Here is a 24,911-nt window from a genome sequence, read left to right as displayed (position 1 = left end):
TTCTTCTAATTAAAAAGATTATTTTACTGATGTTTAATTCTAAGCTGGCTAGACCAGAGATCAATAACGTTACATGTTTCACTGCTGTTATATTCTAGGGATATGACATCAGGGAACACAGCAGGAGTAATTTTCAAAATCTTGCCTTCGTTGGTAGCAATGGAAAGAAATCTCATCAGCTTCTACCACATAAAGTTTTGTCTCAGTCTTGAGAATATATCTTAAGTTTATTAACTGAAGGTATGTTCAGTATGGCCCTCAGGCTATTACTGCCTGCCCGCTGTGTTGTTACCTCCACAATGGTCAGACTTTCTCTTATTGTCACTGACATTTTTTTTCTTATTTTTTTATAGCTTCTCCTTCAAGATGAGTGCTTGATATGTGTGATTAATCGTGCATATGTATAAATGAATCAATATTTATGAAACAGATCGTGCTGATGTGCTAATTATCTTTTTTTTTTTTTTTGTCAGAGCGTTAACAAACCTGACAGGTAGAAGTTTAATTTGGTGAAATTACTTGTGGCAACGGATCTTCAGCGGCAGCAACTTTTGGAAATATTGGTTAGCATTCTCAATGTCTTGTAACCTAGCTGGATGCATTTCTGTGGCTTTCTTGGGAAACTGTTTCTTGAAGAATATTTACCACATTTCTGAAAAACTGTGATGACAATTGAGCCTAATCTTGGTCTTGAAAATCAGCCAATGTTTTCTTGACTTGAAAGAGCACTATAGACAAAAAGTAATTGTACAACTGACAGAACCTCTTCTGTTGCCTTCCAGGAATAATTGTCATTTACAGTCTATAATACCAGAAGGGTCTCCCTGTGTACATACACTACCAGTCATAAATTTTTCTGAGTCAGCACTGGTTTGATATCTTTAGTTATCTGCTTCAGGAAATAAATATCTTATTTACCATGTTCTAAGTAATTAGTCTGTCCATTACAGCTACTTGTTCTAGCTGTACACTGGTTTATTATCACAGGCTGTTGCTTCTTAACAATGTCATTCAGCATGCACAATAAACTCTTCCTCTCAAATTTTAGGTGTATATATATAGTCTAGGTACTAGCTGATGTTGAAAATTGTCACTCTGAACTTATGCTTGCTCAGGACATAAAGGGACAGGAAAACCAGATCCTTGGAAGCCCTGTTCATCTTCCACCCATATTTCTGCAGTACTGAAGCAGTTTGCCCATTCTGATCTAGTCTAAGTTCTCACTGTGTGAACAACCACTGAAGAACAACTACTGCTGTGCTGCCTGTGAGACAGCAAACCTCACAGACAGTTGTTTCTCCTGCCTCCCTTTTGAGGTCTAGCAGGCTAACAGCATGCTTATTTAAACCACAAAAAACATGCAGCAGAAGCAGTCCTTGTGTCTCCTCCCTACCTCTTGCCTAGTGTTAGAACAGTAGAAGCATGTCTGGGAAAAGCCAGGGTCCTGGATTTGGATCAGGTCTATAATTGATGTTTTTCTAAGAGAGCAAAGCTATTAATGAACCAATGGACTTGCTGAATTCTGTTGTTGTATGAAAACTGAAAATGCCTCAGTAAAGGCATTTGAAAATAATATTCACCATAATATAAATGTCTCCCTAGACAACCTGGCTGAAGCAAGGACTTCTCAATTATCTCTCTCGCAACAACAGAACAATAATTTTATTGTCATTTAGACTTAAGAGGAAAAGATCAAGAAGACACACCATCTATTATGACTCAGACGTCATTCTGTCAGGAATGTGGAGTACTGGATTTAAAAAACACCTCTTCAAACCAAACAGAAGAAAGATTTGATCAGGCTTGTGTCACAGCCATTGTAATTATTACAGCGTGACTTATGTGTTCTGGTAAGTTTAGACATTCGAAACAAAGACTGCACTAATGACTCTGAAATCTGAGTTAAGAGAAAACTGCTTTCACACTATAAAGTATTTCAGACAGTCCTGACAGTGCCATCTCTGAACTTGCAGGCAGGCTTAAGGTGCACCTGCTGAAGAGCATTATCAGTGATGACTGAACTTCTGCTTGGGCAGCCTTCAAGTGTGGAGTGTGCTGAGATGCCTCTGCCGTACTGATCTCCATGTGCAAACAACAGCTCTAAAGGAAGAACTCACAGCCCCTGAGTGATTTAATTATTTCATACAATATCCTTTCATTACAAGAGAAAAGATCCCACTTGCTCCCATTTGATTACTGAGGGTTAAATAAGATATCAGATCAGAAATAAGCAGGAAGAGGTGGAAGCCATAGTGTAATTAGAAAACTATGACCTAATTACTATCGCAGAAACATGGGACAAATTGCACAACTGAAATACTACGATCAAAAGCTACAAGCCTTTTAGAAAAGACAGGCAGAGCAGGAGGGATGGCGGAATTGCCCTCTATGTTAAGAAGTGGATAGACTGTGAGGAGCTGCCTCTAAAAAAGACAGCCATTATCAGGTTGAGAACTTATGGGTTATAATTAGGGACCGGATCAATAAAGGACATCTGGTTGTTGGGGTTTACTACTGGCTACCTGTTCAAGGAGAGCCTGTTGATGAAGCTTCCTTGCTTCAAATACAAGAAGTGTTGTAGTCACAGGCTCTCATCCTGATGGGGGATTTCGACCACCTGGATATCTGCTGGGAAAGAAACATGTGCTGCAAGCAATCCAGGAGACTCCTGGAGTTTGCTGAGGATAACTTCCATGTCCAAGTATTGGACAGACCAACCAGAGGAAAAATGTTAGTGGACCTTGTGATCAAATATACTGAGGAGATCATTAAAGGGTTATGATTGGAGGCATCTTGGGCTGTAGCAACCATGCTCTGGCTGAGATTGTGATCTTGAGTAATATTAGGCTGACAGAGGGCAGAGTTAGGACCATGAACTTTATGAGTGCATACTTCATGCTGTTTAAGGGACTGTTGAAGAAGGTCCCCTGGGAAACTGTCCCTAGGGACATAGGAATGGAACAAACCCGACAGCTCTTTAAAGTCCCTTGCAATCCAATGCATTCTTCAATTCCATGATGATTCTATATTATTACCTAGAATAACAGCTTTAGAAACACCTGTGTATTCGTTATGCATCACATGAACAGGTTCAGTGAAAAGTTATTGATAAACAACCCCAACCCCAACCAGTTCAGAGAGAACAAAAAGCACTACAAGAGCTTGATGAGTAGAGGAAATTAAGTTAGAAGGAATTATAGGTATTAATGAGGAAAAGGTATATAACAGAGAGGAATCAGAGATTCGGGACTTTAGCGTCTGTTCTCAGAAGAGATTTACCAGAAGCAGAGCACTGGCCAAAATCCAACCTTCTATCCTCATAGGATAGAGAGAAACGAGGTTTTCTACTGGGCCATGGGCGGTATTAGGGAAGAAATAATGGACTTTGTCAGGAAGGCACCAAAAGGTTTAAAGAATGTGGACTAGACTCTGCCCTTCTGCATGCCTTCTTAAACAGAAATAAACCTCAGAAACACCTGGGATTCACCCAGCACTAGTTATAAATAGGAATAACAGAGTAAAGACTTCAAACAAAGGAAAGCGCAGGCTACGTATCAGGAAAAATTGCATAAGAGTGTGATCTATTAGCCCTCAGGCACCCCTCCCAGAGGGAGTGGGGCTGGAATTTCTGTTGCTCAAAGCATCAAAACCCGAAGTCCCTGGGAGCATGCTGAAGGAACAATCCTGCACTGACTGCAGGCAGGATGAGGTGATTTAGCTGGTGGTCATTTCCACCTCCAAATGCCTTTCATGTACATGCCAAGATGCTTTTAGTGACAAGCTTCAGTTCAACGCCAGAGCTGAAAGCAGCCTGGACACCACTCGAGAGAGTGATTCAGAAGAAGTAGACAGGAAAGGAGGTATAGAAAGAGGGGTGGGGGGGTTAATTTAACTGAGACAAGCCAAAGACTATAAAATATTTTCCAGTTCAGTTTGGGATGGGAACTGAGGTTGAAACAAAGAAAGAGTGCTTAAGTGATCCCATCAGCTCTTGAATATTTATAGATGCATGTCATGTGGCAGCAGCAAGTATGTTAAAGTCTCATTAACACTGCTCGTCTTAGTCCAAGCCTGACAAATTAATACAGATTTTAATGGCTCCTGCCTCCAACACTGACACCTCTGCTCTGTAAGCTCTTACCTGGATCTGACCAGTCTGAAATTCTTCCCCTGCCTGAGCTGCAGCTGAAACAAATGTTTCCATCAGCGCTAGCACCAATTTCCTCCTCCCTGCAGCTCCCTGTTCTCTGCCAAGGAAATAAAAATGATGGAGAAATAACCTCTCCTAATCATGAATGTCTGTCTAAGAAACATGTTTTATTTCACCTCTTTATATTGTCAGTCTGTTCTGCAGTCCCTCCTTTCGTCACTTGTTTTCACTTTATCATTTCTCTCCTTTATTTCCTCCATTTTCCTCCTCTACTCTCTGTACTCCATGCCTAATCTCCTTCCCCCCCCACTGCCTGCCATTTCCTAAGTGTTTGCTTTCTCTTTCTTTAAAGCTATTATTAAAATTGTTGTTGTCTTGTTTTAAAGAGTTCACCAGGTTTGTCCATGCCTGGAGAAAAATTCTCAGCTGTGCATGCAACCTGAGACAGTGAATCTCTGGACCAGGAGCCTTTCTTTTGGTCCACCAGGCAGTGAAGAGGAGTTGTGCATTTTGCTCCTTTGGTCACTGTCCACCTCTTTGTGTCATTTTACCTGTGTACTGCTGCAAGGACTACTACTGGGGAGAAAGCACCTTTCTTTAATACTGTATGGCTCTGATTTTATTTCTGGATCACTGCAGAAAGGTAAATAATCACAACCAACTGTGTTCCTTCAGAGGACATGGCTTTTGCCACCTGTCCATTAGTGACAGCCACACAGTGACACAACCTTTTTCATAAAAGGTAGCACAACTTTCCTTAGGAGATTTTGAAGATATTTTTATGTTTTATAACCAGTTCATCTCTCATTTCTCAGAACACAACCTCCCAGACTGGAAGAATGATTGAAATCCAATTGCAATATTTCTGCCTTCAACTATATTTGGACCACCCACTGAAAACAGAGTTTATTGTCTGCCAAACAGATAGTACTGGAGGCAGTGTTGTGCTGGGACGTGATGTACCTAACTTGGCAGACTAATGTTAATAGAATAGTACTCCTGTAGAAGGAGTAGGCAAAGGCACACCTGTTTGCATTCCACAATACCAGCATAGTTCCTCTTATTCGCTTAGGTCTGCAAAATCTGAAGCTGGTTGTATTATCTTTATTAAGAGTTACAGCCCTGTGTTCAGGCATCCAAGAGATCTACATCACAGGAGAAAATCTTAGAAGTGATGGTAACTGCATCTTACGTAAGGCTTCACCGAGGTACAAAGCCCTACACAAATGTAAAGCAACAGGCACCGCACCACACAGCATTAACAATGAGTAGGTGCTGCCTCTTGAAGAGTGTTTTAATGTTTGGAATGCCAGCCCAGTTTTCCTAGTTGGTTTCTTTGACTGAGAATTGGTGTGTTCCATGACAGAGCAGGCATCTGATACTGCTCTTGCACTTCTGTTGTTGATTTGGGACAGTCTACACTTGTTTGACTTTCCCAGAGGCAAATCTTTGCTCTGAGAAAAACAGGTCTTATTTAGATTTGATTAAGCAGTCCCACATATAAAGAGAACATCCAAAATCACTAGTCATTTGGAAAAAGTAATTATTAAAATACCAGTCTTCAAGTCCTCTTCAGCAGTCCTTAATCACTACTCTGAAAATCTGTTTGTTGTATCTTCCTTTTGATAACCAATTTCTTCTCACTAGTAATTATACAAATGCATGTATGTGGAAAACACTGAAAACAGAAAAAAAAAATCATACAGAAAATTTGAATGACTGGGAAAAAAAAAAATCAGGGAAATGATTGTTAAACAAATTAAGTACTCACATAGAAAGGTGTGCTCTTTTCATTAGAAAGCCAAGAGTCATCCTAAATCCTAAATTCCTTTTTGCTATTGTGAACTAACACAATCACCTCCTTGAACTGCAGAAGCCCCACTAATCCTGTGGATAGAACAAACCAGACGCTATCATTTAACTTATACTCCTATTTAGAATGCAATCTAAAGCTGAGCTTTCAGTCAAAACCTTGCCTCTCAGGTCTGCTGCTGTCGTAGGTTTCAGTGAGCACGTTTACATCACGCTTACACTGCTCCAAGGCTCTGTGTTTCATGTGCTGCTTCGGCTCCCTTGTGGATGCAGGGCTAACCAGATTAATTCAGGCTCCCCAAGAATGTTAGTGTCCTAGGAGGGAGGCAGGAAACTGGACTATTTAGCAAACTATTCATCTATTTTGCTAATAGAGGATATCACTTCCTACTGCACTTAAAGTTTCAGAATCAAGGAGGTAATATTATACTCGGTAGATACTGCATTGCAAGCAACATAATGATCCTAATAATCCAAACCAATCTGTATAAATGCATCTTTATGTGCAACATATTTTCTTCTATTAGATCATGTAGTATGAATATCAGATATACTACAATCATGCATAATCTATGCATTGGAAACAGAGCTAACTTGTGTATCTATGTGTTGTTGTCAAAAGATTAGGGCTAAATGCTTTCTAATGTCATAAGATACATGCCCCTTCTGTAGACTTAGAGATTTCCCTCCAATGTTTCCAATGGAGAAAGATGTCATGGCTGAGAAACAGCAGTTATTAATGGAAATGATGGCTTTTTTTAATTCTCTCTTCCCTGATCACACCTTTTTTCACAACATTTCTGATGTTTTGTAGCATTCAGAAATGGAAATATAGCTCTTAAAAACAAAGGATGAACTTCAGAATTATTCAAGATCTGCCCATATGAATGCAGTAGACTCATTTCCACTGTCCCATCAGTGAAACTGGTCCAGCTGTACATTTGTACATAATACTATCAAAGCAAAATATATCTAAAAGTGAAAGACGTCTTTTCAGTGTCTTTTCCAAGTCATGAAAATTCTTGATGTTTTCTATTTGTTGCCATTCTTGCTCTTTCTTTGAAGGTACATATGAAAAGCTTTGTGTGGTTATCAACTGTTATTTTTCCTTGGAAAATTACTGGCTAAATTTTGATTAGAAAAAAAAACAAAACAAAACAAAACAAAAAAACAAAAGAGAAAACCCACTATTTTCTGATGAAAACTATTATTTCAATTTGAGGCAGTCCCTACAGTTTTAACTGGAGGTGTTCCAGTGTAATGATGCCATCTTATATGACTTTCTCCTCAGAATTATCCTCACAGACCAGGCTTTTCTAGCTTGTATAAAATGCACATTGTCCTTTACAGAGCAGAAAGCTGAGTATTGTGAAAGAGGGAAGTCTGGTGAACCCTGCTCATAATACTTCAGAACTCCTAACTGTTGCAGCTTCTTGAACTAAAAAATACTCTTTTCTGTCAATTGTTAGAAAAATAGGAGTTTTCCATGAGGAAAATAGCTCTCTTTATTTTGAACAGCTCTATTTTCAAGCATACAATACAAAGAAATTACTAAAAGGCAAGAAACCATATTAAGTAGTATTCATCATTCTTATTGAAAACACAAACAGCTTCAGCTAAGAGTTTTGTAGCACGGTAGAACTTACAGGTATGGCTTCTGAAATTAAGGGCCTCATCATGCCATCCTGTGTTTGCTTGGTTTACTAAAGGAATGGGATCACTGTACCCCAGTAGCTGGTCCATCACATTTTGAATTAGCTGTCTAAATTCAAGTATGTTTGAAAGAGGGGGTCTGAAAAATACTGTGTTTTCAGAATTTTTATACAAATGGATAACTAAATACAGGGGGAATCTGAGAGCAAGCTAAGATCTCTTCTGACAGAAGGAACCATAGCCAGCTTCAACATCTACCATCTCCGTTAGCCTCTTGTTAGTCAATATAAATGCATGCACCAAGTCGGTGATCAAACATGCTGTCCTATGCCATTTCATAATAACTGTTTTGAATGGTAGTGTAAGATGGAGTCATTATTTTTCACATGGCATTGAAATAAACAGAGGAAAAGGACAAGGAAGGTGAAGGATAAACATTTTTGCAAAACACATCTATGATACTAATGAACATTAAATCATTTCTACAGGAGTTTGGATATCAAAGGAAACAAGGAAGAAACCCTCCTAAATTTGTTAAATAGAGAACAATTACACTTATTTTCATGTTTTTACCCTTCTATTATATGGAATTTTCCTTCTTAACTTCATAATTGCTAACTTAAATGAAAGTCTGTGCTAAGTCTGATTTAACACATAGGACAGACAGACAGAGAGGTTTGGTTTTCAGTATCAGAGGCATCTCTGTTGTGGAAAGTTGTCAGCTCCCAAATGTTGTCCATACCACACAGATCTGTGTACTTTGGTGACTTTATAGCCCAGAATCCATCTCCCCAGAGACTTTCTGCAACTTGTAAACCCATAAGGAATTTTTCAAGCCAGTTCTACATCCTAATTCATTCACTTATGAGAACAGATCCAACGTAACACTTTCCAAAGGCGTTTTGAAATACCTGCTTTTCTTCATCACCCTTGCATTAACAGTGACTTGAAACATCGACATGGATGCCAGATTACTTCCTCTAAATTTCTTGGTAGAACTCCTAGGTCCTTGGTTTTGTTAGCTGAGATACAGAAATATGGAAGGGAAGGAAAGTATTTCAGCATTTGTTCTTGGCTTTTTCCTTGGATTATTTCTAAATGTACTGTTTACCCTGTAGGTCAAATGTCTTTATCAGCTATGCAGTTGGGCAAAATAATTCCAGATGAAAAGGGTAAAAAAACTGAACCAAATAATCACCAAATAAAAAATATAATTTTGTATGAATGAGTAGGTTTCAGACATCTTGCAATATTTTGGAGTTTCATTTTGATCTTTTGCTGGAAAGACAACCTATTTACATTTCAGCCCCACTCTCTTACTCTCTCTGCAGAAGTTTTCATCTTGTTTATTTAATCACCAATAAAGAAAAGGCATGAATGGGGCACTATATTACAGTATTGTTTAATCTCACTCTTCCACTAAACATCTAAAAGTCTTTTCTATAGATTAGTCAAGAATTTCCAGTTTTACAAAAATATAGGTCAGTAGATTTTTTTACAACTTGTCCAAGGATTAAAGACTCTTTGGCTGCCTAGAATAACTGGCTTGGATCATTTATCTTTTTTTTTCTCATTAGTAGCTTCCAGTCTCATGCTAATTCCTTCTTAGTCTTTCCTGTTCACTTTCTCGTCTCTCCATTCTTCATAACCTTTTATTTATAACAGTAAAGACACAGATACAAATTACGTCTTGTAAGATACTCCAAAATTTGACTGGTTCCTAAAAGGCAAAAGAGCATTGCAATGCCTACAGACATAACTCTATGAGGCCCTGAGAATGAGTGTATGCATTTGCAGGGTATGAGGTGCAATTGTACAAAGAGGGTAGCCAAAGCACTGCTGTACTCTGACAATCTGTGCCTCAGAAATGGCCTAGAGAGGAATTTTGCAACTAAAAACGGCTTTAGCTCTGCAAGATCCTCCAACGTGCCTCCATTTCTCCCCAGCATGAGAGAATACTCTCTACCAGCTGATCCTTCATTTCCTCTCAGATCTCCAGAACACCTGCACAGAAGACTCACTGCAACCTGAAGGAACTAAAAGTGACTCTGAAATCAGTCTCTGGAGGACTGACTGTTCATTGATTCTAACAACATTATATAAATAGCATTTTTTCTGATAAAGTATTTACATGCCATTTTACAGTTCTTTCATGGAACCCCTACTTCCTCCTATTCTGTTCAGGTTCGTTTATCCCTGTTCATCGCTATGGTATGTGAGAGTGTAATTGTTGTTATTAAAGTTGCGATTACATCTGTTTTATCAATACATGCCATTCTGGGGAAATGGACCAGCAATTAGAATTAAATTATGTGTTTTTCCGCTTTGAAATCACTGATGAAAAAAATAATAAAAAAGTATTATCTTAACCTTTTTCAAATATCAGTGTGAAGCTTTGGTTTAAGGTCTTTTTATTAAACTGTTTAAAAGAGGAAGTGATAACAAACATTTCAAGTAACATTGTTCCCAAAGACATAGGAACTCTGTCTCCAAGAAAAATACTTCACTATTTATTGTTTACAAGAGGTATTTTTTGATGTCCTTTTCTGATCCAAAAAGGTCAAAAACTCATACAAAAAAAAAAAAACAGGAGAAATACATTTTATGAACTCACAAATAAAATCCTCCACTTGCAGTGTAGCTGATCTGATACAGAGATGGAACGTAAATAGTGAGACGCAGCCAAAAATGAGTTTTCTTACAAGACTCTGTGGAGCACATTAGCATAAATTATCATACATAAATGATAGCTAACCATATTAAATTGCAGATAAACTAGGGCTTTGTTAATTAATTGAAAAATATTTCGTTTAACCAATGTTTCTAATAGAGACTTTTGAAATAGAATTGGCATAAACAAATAAATGCTGCAAAATGCTTGGTCAAGGCACAACTGGGAATTTGCATGTTCGAGAGGTTTTGATCACCAGTCTTTAGTTACAGGAACAGTACTGCTGGAATCAGAGGAGAAACAAGTGCCTCGTGGGCTTTCCTGGCTCATGGATCTCACACTAAAAGGACACAGCGCTTCTGGAAGGCACAGCGCTTATGAAACCGCTAAGTATTACCAGTTGAAACAATTTTGAGGATTTATGTTACTGGCATGGAGACCATAACCTGGCCTGCAATTTTCAATTGCTTCTTCAGTTTTCTGCAGCTGTCCTGGACAGTTTCTGGATCTGGTCTCTGATGGGAGTTCTCTGCTGAATGCTTACTGACAAGTGGACAGAAAGACCCTTGTTTAGTTGATTCCTACCATGCAGCTAGTTGAGGAAACCTTCATCTTCATTAAAAAAAAAAAAAAGAAAAGGAAAACTTTTAAATAAGGCAGTTGAGGAAAAGAAGCTCGCCAAACTGTCTGACCGCTGGTATTCGGTGTCAAAGACAAAGCGAAGGAAAGTTAACTTGTCTGGAGCTTCACCTCTTCTCTTCTACCAGGCAGTAAGTAACTACAGAGAAACAAAAACGGTCACCCAATTGACTTGAAATAAGCTTTCATTTTCAAGCCTGGTTGTGGGTGTTTGTTCATACCAAAGGAGTTCTACAGCTGCAACTAGGAGAAGAACCCATGGAGGCTGATTCTTCCCTGTGAAGGGATGGCTTTTATTATCCCAGGTCAGATCTATGGCATTACTTAGGAAAATAGCAATGAGAAATAAAGTAGATTATTTATTTATTTGTTTGTTTGTTTATTGCAGGATCTTTTTAGTTCACATCACCTGTCCTGTATTCTGCAATTATCAGGTATTCTAAGGATAGCTGAGAAAAATCTCATCATGACAAGCATTCTCAGAGGAGAAATTTTTCCCAGTTGGTATTAGTTAGTAATTACTTTGCGTCCCGAAGCAATGAACTCATACATAAACATAAATTGTAATGCTGTAATGCCTATGATAATGTTAGATTCCTATCTGAATTCATGGAGCTACATGCCTGTGAAAAAATATCATTTTCTATTATGAGTTTTCAGAACATTTCTGCTGGATATTGGGAACTTCTGAAAGGCAAATTGGAGCCCATTACATAGTCAGTTTGTGAAAAGTGGGCAATGACACAATACAAAAATTTGACTCTCTGAACTCTTTTCACATGTTGCAACACCACAGTATATGTAGGTGAAGGATGCTAACCTGAAGAACTGCAAGATGAAAACCGAAGTTCGCACATACTTTTTACAACTCTCACAAGAGTGTTACTTCAATAGTATCACTTTAACACTATAAATCACAGTGATGAACCTGGCAATGATCACAATTGCAACTGTCACAGCGCAGATCACTGCCAACTTCACAGAACTATAGAATCATAGAATGGCTTGGGCTGGAAGGGACCTCAAGGATCATTTGGTTCCCACCTCCTGCCGTGGGTGAGGACTGGAACTTCCTACTGCACAACTCATTTCTGAGTATGCTCAGTTCTGGATGCTGATCAGAATTGCACTGCTGGAATACCTATATGACCTGCAAAGTTTCCTTCAATTTCCCTTTCCTCATAATGCCTTATCTCAATACGGGGAGAAACCCTCCTGCTATTTCACTAAGAGAACCAGATTAGAATACAAACAGAAATGGAAAGCCTGACTAGTAAAGGATACTTTCTTGCTCAGATTAAAAAAAAAAAAAAAAAAAAAATTGTCTTCAGGCCAGAATTAGATCTTTCACAAGAATATGTGGATATGAAGCAATGCAATTTTGCTTTGTCAGCACTTCGTATCATAAGAAATCTTTGTCTATCCACTCCAGGAGGAATTCTGAGGTGATTATTTCTCACATAATTTTGCAGTGAGAAAATACTTCTCACTTTCATGTGAATAGAAGGAAAATGATAGTCCATGCAACAGTATGTTGACCCTGACTGCGCTACTCTTAAGCTAAAGCGCTAACCATTTCTCACAGAAATTATTTCCTGTCTGCTGGATGTATTCCCATACCACTAATAGAGAGCGGGTATATTGCTCTATTTGAGATGACTTAAGTTGTCTGGGGACCTTACTTTCTATACAACGCAGCGCAAAACAGTTAATATCAGATAGGAGAAAATACAGAAGCTAATCCAAACTAACAACCATGTTTCTTTCTATTTATTTATTTATTTATTTTGTTTCATGAGCAGCTATAATAAAAGCTCTTTGCAGTATGAAGAAAGCTATGCTCCCTTTTTTCATACAATCATATAGTCATAGAACATTAAGGTTGGTAAAGACCTCTACAACTGTCTAGTCCATCCATAAACTCATCCCCACCGTGCCCACTAATCATGTCCCTTAGTGCCACATCTGCTTGGTTCTTGAACACCTCCAGGAACAATGACTCCACCACCTCTCTGGCAGCCTGTGCAAACACCTCTCCACTCTTTCTGAAAATAAATTTCTCATAATATAAAATCTAAACATCCCCTGCTGTAACTTGAAACCATTCCCTCTCATCCGATCACTGTTAACTGTGAGAAGAGGCCAACTACCATCCTGCCACAACCTCATTTCAGGGAGTTGTAGAGAGTGATAAGAGCTCCTCTGAGCTTGCTCTTCTTCACATGGAACAATTTCAGTTCCCTCAGCTGCTCCTCATTAGACTTGTGCTCCAGATCCCTCACCAGCCCTTCTCTGGACATGCTCCTGCACCTCAGTGTGTTTCTTGTAGTGAGGGACCCAAAACTGAACACAGTACTTGAGGTGCAGCCTCATCAGGGCTGATTATACAGGGGTGACCACTTTCCTAGTCCCACTGACTACATATTTCTGATTCAAAATAATAAATCTGATCCCCTGACCTTTTCACAAAATAATTCTTTGCTCTTAGATGTTTACCTTAAAGCATCCTATTAATTTTCTCCAGTACTTCCTTTCTTAACCATCTTCTCTAGTGTTGCTAGTGCAAAAATGCCTGCTGTAATATGTCCAAATCCTAGTAACTTGGCCTTCAACCTGTCTCTTTGGTGGGGGCATGAATCCATTGATTTTCAGGAAATGAAGAGCAATGGAATTTCTATCCTTTTGCTCGAAGGCAACCAGCAGATTTAGAAACTATCTGTAGACTGTCAGATGAATTGTCAGGGAAAAAATATATATGATTAAAAAACTGCACTAAAAAATGGGATCTGGAGAAACAGTGCATGCATTTTACAGTTCTAATGTTAGAAATCTGATACATGTACTGCCTGCAAAAAATAAGCACATACAACTGTTGAGGAAGGAAATGCTTGCTTCCTAAGATTGTTTATGCACACAAATACCAGCATCTAAGTACATAAAAATTAATTTAATATCTGGTGGTAGTGCATGCAAATCATCCAGGTACCACTTGCAGTTTATGGACTTCAATGTATTATTACTTCTTAAATCCACTGTGTGTTTGTTAATGAGTCGCTGGAATGCATTCTATAGTAATTATGCAGGCCTGTCTATTTACATAAATAATAATCTAAATCAACCCCAAAGCCAAGCCTAAGTCTATGAAGAAATTAATCCAGACCTTCCTCCTCAGGCAGAGATTTACTGAATACTGACCAAAAGATACTACCCACTTCTACAGACAGAACCACCCCCTTATCCTCAGTACTGCAGATCTCTCACATGACATTTTCATATTTGCAAATATCCTTCTTTTGTCAGATTAAAAAAAGAAAAAAGAAAGAAGAAGAAGAAGAAGGAAAAAATTAAAGAAGTTAATCCTAAATTGTAATGTGACTTCTGCAAAGTGTGTGTCCTTGGGAATATGGTCAGTATACCACTTCAGGACATTCTTGGTTTCTGAGAATAGTGAAAAGACAGTTTGGTTCTTCCCTCTCATTCTGATTCCTAATCACTCCTTCCGAAAGCCTGTGATCCTTGAGTTTAGATGCTATGATTAGTATAGGAGTCACAGACTCCCCAGTGTCTTAGCGTAACCTTTCACAGAGTTCCCTTTTGTGGGCAGTCTGACTGATAGAACAGGTCTTCAGGGACTCCTGATGGTAGAAACAGACAGACACAGACCTTGAAAAAGATCCAAATCAATTAATCTTTACTTCTGGTAGAATAAATGATATCAAAATCCAGACAAGCAATAAGCCAACAGTATGTATCTGCCTGCTTCAGTTTCCTCATACTTAAACATTCTTTGAGGCTAACTCACTCTTCTAAGGAGGTTCAGCATTTTCTTCTTCCTACTGTACTGTGACATTTCCTTTAGAATACAAATCTGAAACAAGCTCTTCTCTAAATTCCTCTAAAATTTCCACTGAGAAAAATTGTTTTATAAGTTATTTTATTCTTGACAAGCTGACTAAATTTGCTTAATTCTTTTTGTCTTTGGGTGCACAGACATGAAAAACTAGCTTGTTGTGAGCAGCAGTTTTCTGCTTAGCCAAAACTAATGCTATTTGAATGCACAATCATCACAAAGTTTAATATATTATCATTATCTTCCATGATTATCCCAGCGCAAGAATTTTTTGTGACATTGGTTCTGGAGCTTAAATTACAGGGAAAACAAAAGACAAGAGTGAAAGCAACTGAGCTCCACCTCCAAAATAGATGTTGCAAGCTGTCAAAGTCATGTGCATATGGATAGTTCATTACACATGGACGATTTCAGTGACCTTTTTTTCCTACCCTATTACAGAAATTGTATTCTGCAATAACTATGTCCACATGGCCAGCTGTTTCCTACTTCATTTCTACAACAATGGCATAGAAACAGGGGGCCTATTTAAGTGAGCACATAGCATTCTCCGGGCACGAATGCTATGGTGTTTTTTCCAGATGGTGTGTTAGCTGTCTGTGTTCTGGATCCGCCCGTGTGGTGTGTTGTGATTATACAGTAGAGCCAACTGAAATCAGCCAGAATTGCAGGACTTGTGGTCAAACTACACATTTCTACTGGTTCATCTCATTTGACCCACCTGGTGGATGAGGGAAAGGATGTCGATGTAGTCTATCTAGACTTCAGAAAAGCATTTAACACTGTCTCCTGCAGTATTCTCCCGGAGAAGCTGGCAGCCTGTGGCTTGGACAGGTACATTCTTTTCTGTGTAAATAACTGGCTGCTGGATGGTTCAAAAAAAGAATTAAGAGAGTGGTGTCTGATCACGAGTGGTGTTCCCCAGGGGTCACTAGTGGGGCCCGTCTTGTTTACTATCCTTATGGATGACCTGGACAAGGAGATTGAGCACACCCTCAGTAAATTTGCAGATGACACCAAGCTGGCAGGAAGTGTCAGTCCCCCTGGGGGTAAGAAGGCCCTACAGAGGGATCTGGACAGGCTGGATCACTGGGATGAGGCCAGTTCAACAGGTCCAAGAGCCAGGTCCTGCACTTTGGCCGCAACAACTCCAAGCAGTGCTGCAGACTTGGGGTAGAGTGGTTGGAAGACTGAACGGACCTGGGTGTATTAGTCAATGCTAGACTGAACATAAGTCAGCAGTGTGCCTAGGTGGCCAAGAAGGCCAATGGCATCCTGGCTTGTATCAGAAATAGTGTTGCCAGCAGAAGCAAGGAAGTGATCATCCGTCTGTACTCAGCACTGGTGAGGCTGCATCTTGAGTACTGTGTTCAGTTTTGGGTCCCTCAGTACAAGAAAGACAACAAAGCTCTGGAGCATGTCCGGAGAAGGACAACAAAGCTGATGAGGTGTCTGGAGCACAAGTATAATGAGAAGCGTCTGAGGTAACTGCAATTATTTTGTCTGGAGAAGAGGAGGCTCAAGCAAGACCCTATCACTCTCTACAACTACGTGAAAGAAAACTGGGGGGTCAACCTTTTTTCCCACATCACTAGTGATAGGTCTAGAGGGAATGGCCTTGAGTTGTGCCAGGGGAGATTCGGGTTGGAAGACAGGAAAAATTTCTTCTTCAAAAGAGTGGTCAGGCACTGGAGTGAGCTGCTTCACCATCCCTGGAGTTGTTCAAGAAACGTTTAGATGTTATACTAACGGACATGTTTTAGTGGGGAAATACTGATGGTAGGCAGATGGTTGGACTGGGTGATCTTGGAGGTATTTTCCAACCTTGGTGATTCTCTGATTCTCATCTATGCTTACATAGGAAAAACTGAAAAAATGCTCCAAATACACAATATATGCTTATTTTGTTTAAATCATTGTTACTGTTTTGGAAGAAAAACAGGGTGCCCTGTGCACCATTAACTAGAGTTCTACACGATAAGACATATTAGCTCATCCTGAAAAGGAACAGATTGCCAGTGGAGTGTGCATTTAATGGACTGAACAAATAAGAGTGTGCTGAAGTGGATGACTTTGAGCACTACCTACTTTGTAAGTGCCTGCTTCCTTGCTCTAGTTTCAATGAATTCTACATTATGACTACAAAGGAAAGTTTCTCTTATGGTGGCAGAAGGCAGAGAATTTGAGAAAGATAGGTGCTCCTCCCCACATGGCAACTGGCAAGAACAACAGATTCAGAGAGGATTTGTGTTCCTTCCTTGAAAGTAAAAATAAAAAGACTCTGTGCACCAAATCCTCTAAGCATGTGAATCACACTTTTTTGAAAAAGAGAACTGTTTTTCATAAATGGCAAATCTTAAACTTATTACTTTGGCAAGAGAAATCACTGTATGCACCGTATTTTACTGCAATTGATGCTTTCAGAAGCCATTCATTGTGTTCTCAATCTGGCACACTTTGTCTCACAAGAATCCCATCAGTTGTTAACAAAAACATTGTTATCGAGCAAAAAAAATCCCCTTATGTTCATGTGATGTTTAAGTTTTATATCTACTGAAAAGATAAAAGATCTGGAGAGACTCTAGCTTTCTTCCTACTGGTCTCTCTTGTAGAGATGAGCAGTGTGCTAAGAAACACATTTTCAAACAGAAAGTCAAGTTCCACCACCAGTGGTTCTGCTGACATACAGAGGAAAGTGATGCATGGGAAATTTCTCCTCTAACGAGGCAATATTCTCAATGATTCACATACATAATTGAATCATTGCACTGCTTGAGGCCATTGAGGTCTCTGAGGAACCAATAGTACCAATTGTAATAACTTGAAATTGTGCAAAATCATTTGTCTCTTCTTCAGACTCCAAGAACTGCCTCTGGCTGTCTCTGCTCTTTGAGAACTATCATGGAACTGGTAGATGCTCTCTCATGTCAGAACAGTGCTGCCCAGTGCAAAACCAAGTCTTTAACTTGATGCTTAAATTTCTTTCTTTCTTCCTGAACAAGCTGTCAGCTGTTCTAAATTCATTTCTAGAAGCTGATATGAGATCTCTGGCCCCTCTTCTGTTATTTATTCTCATCCCTTCTTATTAGGCCAGTACTTAGTAGATAATAACAAGGCTTACCTTGAATGCCTTGGTGCTTTGTTTATTTTAGTTGCAGAAAACAAAAACAAAAACAAACAAAAAAACCCTAGTTATGGCTGTTAATTTTTTCCCTATTCAGGCTCTATCAGATTGCAGAAGATGAAAGACTTCTTCCTCTGTGTGAAATTGTGATTCTTGTTGTAATGAACCACATAATGCTACAGTTTGTGTGAAGTCATGGTCCAGCAGACATCAACATTGAGCTTTACATTGTGCAGTGCAACACAGATTTTGAGATTAGGCTTTTTAGTTAGAGGCCATGTAAGAGCTGACTGGATTGGTTCAGGTCACTAACTGCACTTGCGTGTTCACATGCAGCCCTTACAAAATTGGATATTAAATTTTTACTTCAATGTCATTGATGTAACGTTAATAAATTTTTAGAAGGCTAACATTAAGGTTAGCAGTAATAAGAGCAGTTGTTCACAAGAATTAGCGCGGATTGAAGAAACCCATGACTGTTGAACTGGACAATGTCCTCCAAAATCTTGCTGAATGGAAAATAAGTCCTCATGTATCTCATTGCTCTACAGTTCTGCCATGCTGTCTGTTGCTGCATTGAAACAGAATATTCCTTTTGTTGTTCAGAAGAATCAAGATTCATTAATCTTCCACAGATTTCTGCACAGATACCCTCAACTTTTGTGAGAATCAATGTGAAAACAGGTAACCCTGACTTTCAAGGAGTTGCCCCTTGTCAGTATCAAGGGCATCTCTTACCAGTATTTGAATTTGTCTTCCACAGGTCTAGATGCTGAAACAGCACACCAGATATGGAACAGAATCTTTAGGGTGAGCATAGTTAAAAAGCAGAAAGACAACTGAGAATGGGAAAGCACTGTAGGACTGCTGTTAAGTATAAATACATACATGCAAGTATTAGTTGTCAAACACTAGTCAGAAAAAAAAACACCAGAAACTGGAACTTTTTCAGGGTGTACTTGAAAAGCCATATCAACTGGCAATCAAATCCATGAATTAAAATACATCAAGTAGCACAAAGTAAATGTGAACAGTTTGACTCAGGCATGCTCACAGATACTGAAACAAAGTTCGTAGTGTCACAGATTCTTAAATCATGCAAAAAAAATTATCTTAGCATTACGTAGGATGCTGCTTGTCCAATTTCTATGTACAATTCAAACTGGAGATCATATTCGTAGGCTTTCAAAAATGTATGCAATTATACTCACTAATTAGGTTTGAAAAATTGGGTACTAGGTATTTGCATATAGCACTATGTCTGTAATTGATTTTCCAGTTGGCTAGATTAGTATTTCTGTTTGATTTCACTTGATACCAGGAGGGATGTCCCATTAGTGTTGAAATAAGAAACATCTTACAAGTGGTGAGGTTTAGTTAAATATGTCAAGATTTTATTTCACTCTATTTTTAAATTTTCTATTAAGTATGGTTTTACTTTTGGAAAAATGTCATGTAAATGTCTCACGTAAATTATCTAGGAGGAGATAAGCAGAAAATGTGTGTAGTCTTTACTTTAGTATGTCCAGATGAAGTCCATTTTTTAACAAACATTTTTTTTAAAACTCCTTCACTCGTGTTTAGGTTAGTACGTGCACAGCATTGTGTTCAAAGGCAAGAATACTTAACAGAGACAAAACAGTTAAACCAGCATGTGAATAGATTCCACTTCATTGATTTCTTTTGAAATAAGAAAGCTGAACACTTCTGTCATAAACGTCAGTCACCACATAGAAGTGTGATAATACACTAAAAAACACTTATCCTTTGATTAAAACATGCCTCCACTCAAAGGCAAATGTAAGTGTACAGAAGTGCAAAAGAACACACTGTCTATCCTGTGAATAAAATGTTTTTATGCATAAGTTGACATCTGCTCTCAGACATGATCTGTAAAACTGGTCTACATTACAATTTTTTTGAAGAAAGGATAATAGTTAGCTTTAGATTAAGTAAATCTTGGTGTCATGGTACACATTTTCATACAAACATTTCTTGACGTTTCAGTTTACATCTGTACAAACTAGAGTATTTCACAAAAAGATTTTGAAATGAGACATGTAGGTAGATGATATGGGTGGAAATCTGCAGCCTATAATTTCCTTAGAAGCCATCATGTTCAGTTGACCTTTGGAATATGCAGCAGGGGTATCCAGAACTCATGCAGAGTGCAAGCTGGAGGGATGAAAGTGTTTGCTGGTCTCTGCGCTGTGTTTATGACCTCAACTGAACTGCAATATTATATGTATGGGTTGAAGCTCACATTTAAATGAAACCTCTCTACTACCTACACATGTTTGCTGAGATTATAACTCATTGACGCTTGAATCACACTTAATTACAACAAATACTAAGTTGAACTGATGTAGATTCATAGATGTTAAAGTCAGAAAGAATTACTGCAAGCCTCAAATCTGACACCCTCAGTAATACAGAATAGTCAGATTGTAATTATCAGACTCAAATTCACAAAAGCATTAATAGAAAAGGGCCACTGGAAGAACTTCTTTATGGTAAGGGTGACAGAGCACTGGAACAGGCTGTCCAGAGAGGTTGTGGAGTCTCCTTCTACAGAGATATTCAAGACCCATCTGGATGCCTACTTGTGTGATCTATTGTAGGGAACCTGCTTTTAGCAGGAGGGGTTGAACTCAGTGATCTCTTGAGGTCCCTTCCAACCCGTGCAGTTCTATGATTCTGTGATTCCGTTTGTTTTTTTTTTTAGTAGATGTAGTTGATTGCTTTCTACCAACAAATTCTCTTTTGTTGAAATTTGTTGAAAATTTCCTAATGGACCATAAACTCTTGGTTTTCAAGAACTGTTTTCAGATACCAGGCAAGGAACAGACACAGCAGTCAGTGGTTACCCAGGGCAGTGGTTTGCTTGTATGATGCAACGACCACGGCCTCACTGTTTACCTTTCCCCTCCTGCAGTGAAAGTGTTAAGCTTCACAACTGCCAGAAGTGAGTTTCAGAGCACATGTGATAGCAGCTGCAGGCTGGGGAACCTTGACTCTTCTCAGCAGTGACAGTAAATTTTTAGCTACTTCATTTCATGGCAGAAGCCTCAAAATCTTGGCCTTCTGCCCTTTTCCCTCTTATATTCCTTTTCCACAGTGACAGCAGCTTGATCCAAGTTATGAACCTGCCCCTCACCTATGAGGCAGATAAAAGCAATACAGCATCTACTGCTAGGAAGCCTTCAGTCAGCTCTGAGTCAGGCATATCATACTTGATTCCTTGAAATTCATAAAATACATAATTAGAGAGCTGACAGGAGTCCCCAGGTTTTCTATGAATCATTATTTATTAATAATCCCAAACTAAATTATACAGGAACAATAATTTCATTTTAATCCCTAGGATATACTGCCAGGCAGTTGGTTTTCCAGCATACTTAGTATTCTTCCTAATGTCCTTTGGTGAAGATAAAAGGACTAAGAGCACTCACAATATCAACCAAAGGACCCAGAGAGACTCTTAAGTTCATTTTTTGTGTTCTGCACATGATAAAGCAGAGAATTTTTATGCACATTGCATCAGCAGCGTGCTGTGAGGCAAATCTATATATACATATTAATTTAAATATATTAAGATCCTGCTGTGTAACTGTGCAAGTTATTTCCCTTATGGAAATGTATCTATATGCAGAATAACAAATGAAATGCTAGATCTTGTGGGAGTTTTTTGGCTGGCTTTGCCCTCCAAAGTGGTCTGTTGATCTGAGTGCACAGTATTTCATACATAGCTCTTTTATGTTCCGATGTGCATAGTGTACAAGTTAACTTTTCACTCAGGACATGTGTTTCTAGGCACATCCCAGGGTATGGAAATCCTCTGGGCTACATGCTGGAAGTGAGGCCCAGTTTCTGTGGCAGACTGCCACATCTCTTTTGATTAGGAAGCTAACGGCTGGATAACTTCTGAAAACAGGAAGGTATGACAGCAAAACTTTCTTTTGATTAAATAGCTCCCATATAAACACAGGAATTCCACTGTCATCCCCTCTCCTTACCCTCAGCAGGTTTTGCAAGGACAGACTGGCCGGGTGACAGGTAGGCAGCTGCACATGGGCTGCTGGGTCACAGCAAGAAGCTCTCTTACCTAGCTCAGCTGATGACCACTCTTCTGTCAAAGTAAATTCTCTGGCAAGTCACAGCACAGCCTGCGTTAGGAGAATTCTATGGATCTAGCGATTTTTTATTTTTTTTCCCACAGAGATGTAAGGGAAAGCTTCCGACACTGATCATCCCATACACAAAATGGCTGCCGCTTCACCTCACTTGCAGCAGTCTGGAAGCCAAGAAAGTGACAGCCCCTTCCCTACACAGCGTGCGAGGAGGGCAAGAAGGAGCGGGGACACAGGAAGCAGAGCAAAAGTATTCACAGAATCATGAAAGTAGAGGGCTGTAATTGGTAATGGGTGAGTGTGGGCATGTGGCACAGGCTGGCAGCTGTTTGCCCTGGGAGCAGTCCCTTCAGGGGAGCTGTGTGGGTGCTCATGGTTAGACTTTAATTTGAGAAGCTGGTGGACACTGTGGACATATCATCCACCAAGAAAACCCCTAAAAGTAGATTAATTTACCATATCACATGATTTTTAATCAGATGTTTGCTGGAGGTGTAGCTGACACTTCAGAGTGTCTGAGGTCAGCAGTCATGAGCAGTGCCCTTCTCAACACTGGTAGCTACAAACAAGCAAAGAGTGCTTTTTCTGATTTATATTTGGTGTTCTTCAAACATTACAAAAAAAAAAATCCTTTGGAATTTATTTAAAAAAAAAATTGGGAAAAAAAAAAAGCTCAAACTGGTTTCTAGTGAAAGAGATCAGCTGTCTCAGGTATTTTGCCTCTTTTCCCACAGAACAGAAAAAGTATTTTGGTGAAGGACTTCAGCTGGCTGAGCACACCAAGTGGGATGTTTCAGGCAAAAAAAAAAAAAAAAAAGGGATAAAGAGAGAAAAAAAGGCTTTTCAAGACCTCTGTATGAAGGTAATGAAAGCTGGAAATGGTGGTGAGATTCACAGCAAGGGGGGCTGTACAAAGGCAGGAGGTCTTAAGAAGGTCTAGTTTAACTCTTGATCTGAAGTCACTGAATAGAGAATGGATCAGGAGTTAGTTTAGATTTAGGTGAAGGGTCAATTGGCAGGTCAATAGGCAGGGAAACAGGAGAATTTTATGGGGTACAGAAGGTCAAAGGCACATCTAATTTTTAATTATTAGATTGCCAAGCTGCATTGCAGCTGTGTAGTAGTGTGCTTGCAAAACAGATGATGTGGATGGAAGTAGAGAGCTAATAGATATCCTTTCTGCACCAGTGCCGTGAAGTCTACTCTGTTTGTATAGCTGTGTAGAGCTGAAGTTCTGTTTTTAATAGCATGATGAACCCAACTACGAGTTAAACATGAATTAAACTGTCTACTACCCTGTGCACATGTAAACATCGCTGATTCTTATGTATTGACACAAAGGCAAGCCAGAGAACAAACACAGTGACTCATCTAATACAGGTAGTGAAAAGAGTTGCTACAGCCTTTTAAATGATACAAAGTGTTACTTACAGTCTTTTAAATGATATGAAATGTTACTAATTTGCATTATTTATAGACCAGTTTCCCCTAAAGTTTTCACTGAGATTTAATGTATAATATGAAGATTTAGTAAAAATATTTGTTAAGTAGAGAAAATTAAACTTGGAAGGCTGGTTAAATTAATTTTACCTTGAATAATATACTCCCAGATCCCCATAAAATTCAATCTTCAGCTACATAAAAGGTGCATTTTGGAAAGACATTTTGCATTTTTCATGTGAAAAAAGTACTATTTCATTTAATGCCATGATTTATCTCCTCTTTTTACTGTAGAGTTTATTGTACCTTCAAAAAGTGACAATAGAAATTGGAAATGTTCAAGTCAGAGTCAGAAGACAATCAAAACAACATATCAGAATTATTATTTAATTTCTACTGTCTCTTGCACAAAACAGGTATATGTCAATGAAAATCTGGAATCTTAGTCAGTAAGGTCTGTCATTAACTCTTTCCTTTGCAGTTCATAAATTACTGGATTCCTCATTGATCCCACAGACTCAGCTGGACTTTAAGTACAGCCAAGTCTCTATCTGCACCACAGTGGGACTCACCCTTCTGATAAACTTTGGAAAGTACCTCACACTGATAAATTAAAAATCCATCCTCAAAGTTGCCCTTAATAGTTATATGTTGTTTAAACATACTGTGCAAACTGTGACTCCTTAGAACAATTACACAGATCAGTTGCCTATATTTCTTTATAAACAATACTGAGATTAATTCGTTGGAATGGCTTCCTTTGCTTCGCCTCTGATGTCATGAAAATGCTATTACTAGCTTTTCCTTGGACAGAATAAACAAGCATATCTGAAATGCAAGCTAATATAATGTCCTTTATTTACATGATTGTAAATCCTGTTAGCTCTGAAACAATTTTGAATATAGAAAAGAGCCAAAAAGGAGAATAACAAAGGAGAGAAGTGACCTCAGTGATCCTATGCTGACGTATCTTCAGCCTCAGAACTGGCATGGGAAGGTTGTGTTATCAGTTGGCTTGAGAAATCTGAGTGATGTCTCTGCCATTCTGCCTACAGTAGGAATAAACAACCATTAATTATTTCAGGAGTTTATAGCTTTTACCTGTGCCTCCCTTTTTCTATGTAGTATGCACAGGTTTTCAGACATGTTGAGTAGACTTAATCCTTTAAGTCTTAATTCTTTAGAATTAAAGTGAGACTCTAGGGTTTCATCTTCTAAAGAATTCCGTGTTCAACACCAACTTGTTTTGGACTTCTGCTGGAACATTGTGTGAGTACTTTTTAGAATCATAGAATCATAGAATTGCTCAGGTTGGAAAAGACCTTAAAGATCATTGAGTCCAATGACAACCTAATTATACTACCCTCACTCTAACAACTGTCTGCTAAATCATGTCCCTGAGCACCACATCCAAATGGTTTGTCAACACATCCAGGGATGGT

The 24,911-nt window shown here is 38.8% G+C and overlaps 1 protein-coding gene across 1 annotated transcript in view; it reads left to right on the top strand.

Annotated features, from left to right (window-relative positions):
* NPR3 (natriuretic peptide receptor 3) overlaps positions 1-9,995 on the top strand; it is a 60,307-nt gene extending 50,312 nt beyond the window's left edge. The window contains exon 7 of the mRNA XM_004937172.5: positions 474-9,995. Within this exon, the coding sequence (XP_004937229.2) occupies positions 474-475 (2 nt within the window). The 3' untranslated portion in view covers positions 476-9,995. The remainder of the gene's footprint in view (positions 1-473) is intronic.
* Positions 9,996-24,911: the final 14,916 nt, after the last annotated feature.

Source organism: Gallus gallus, chromosome Z (genome assembly GCF_016699485.2).
Source record: "Gallus gallus isolate bGalGal1 chromosome Z, bGalGal1.mat.broiler.GRCg7b, whole genome shotgun sequence".
NCBI lineage: Eukaryota > Metazoa > Chordata > Aves > Galliformes > Phasianidae > Gallus > Gallus gallus.
Note: the sequence above shows the minus strand (reverse complement) of the source record. Positions and strands in the feature narration are given on the sequence as shown.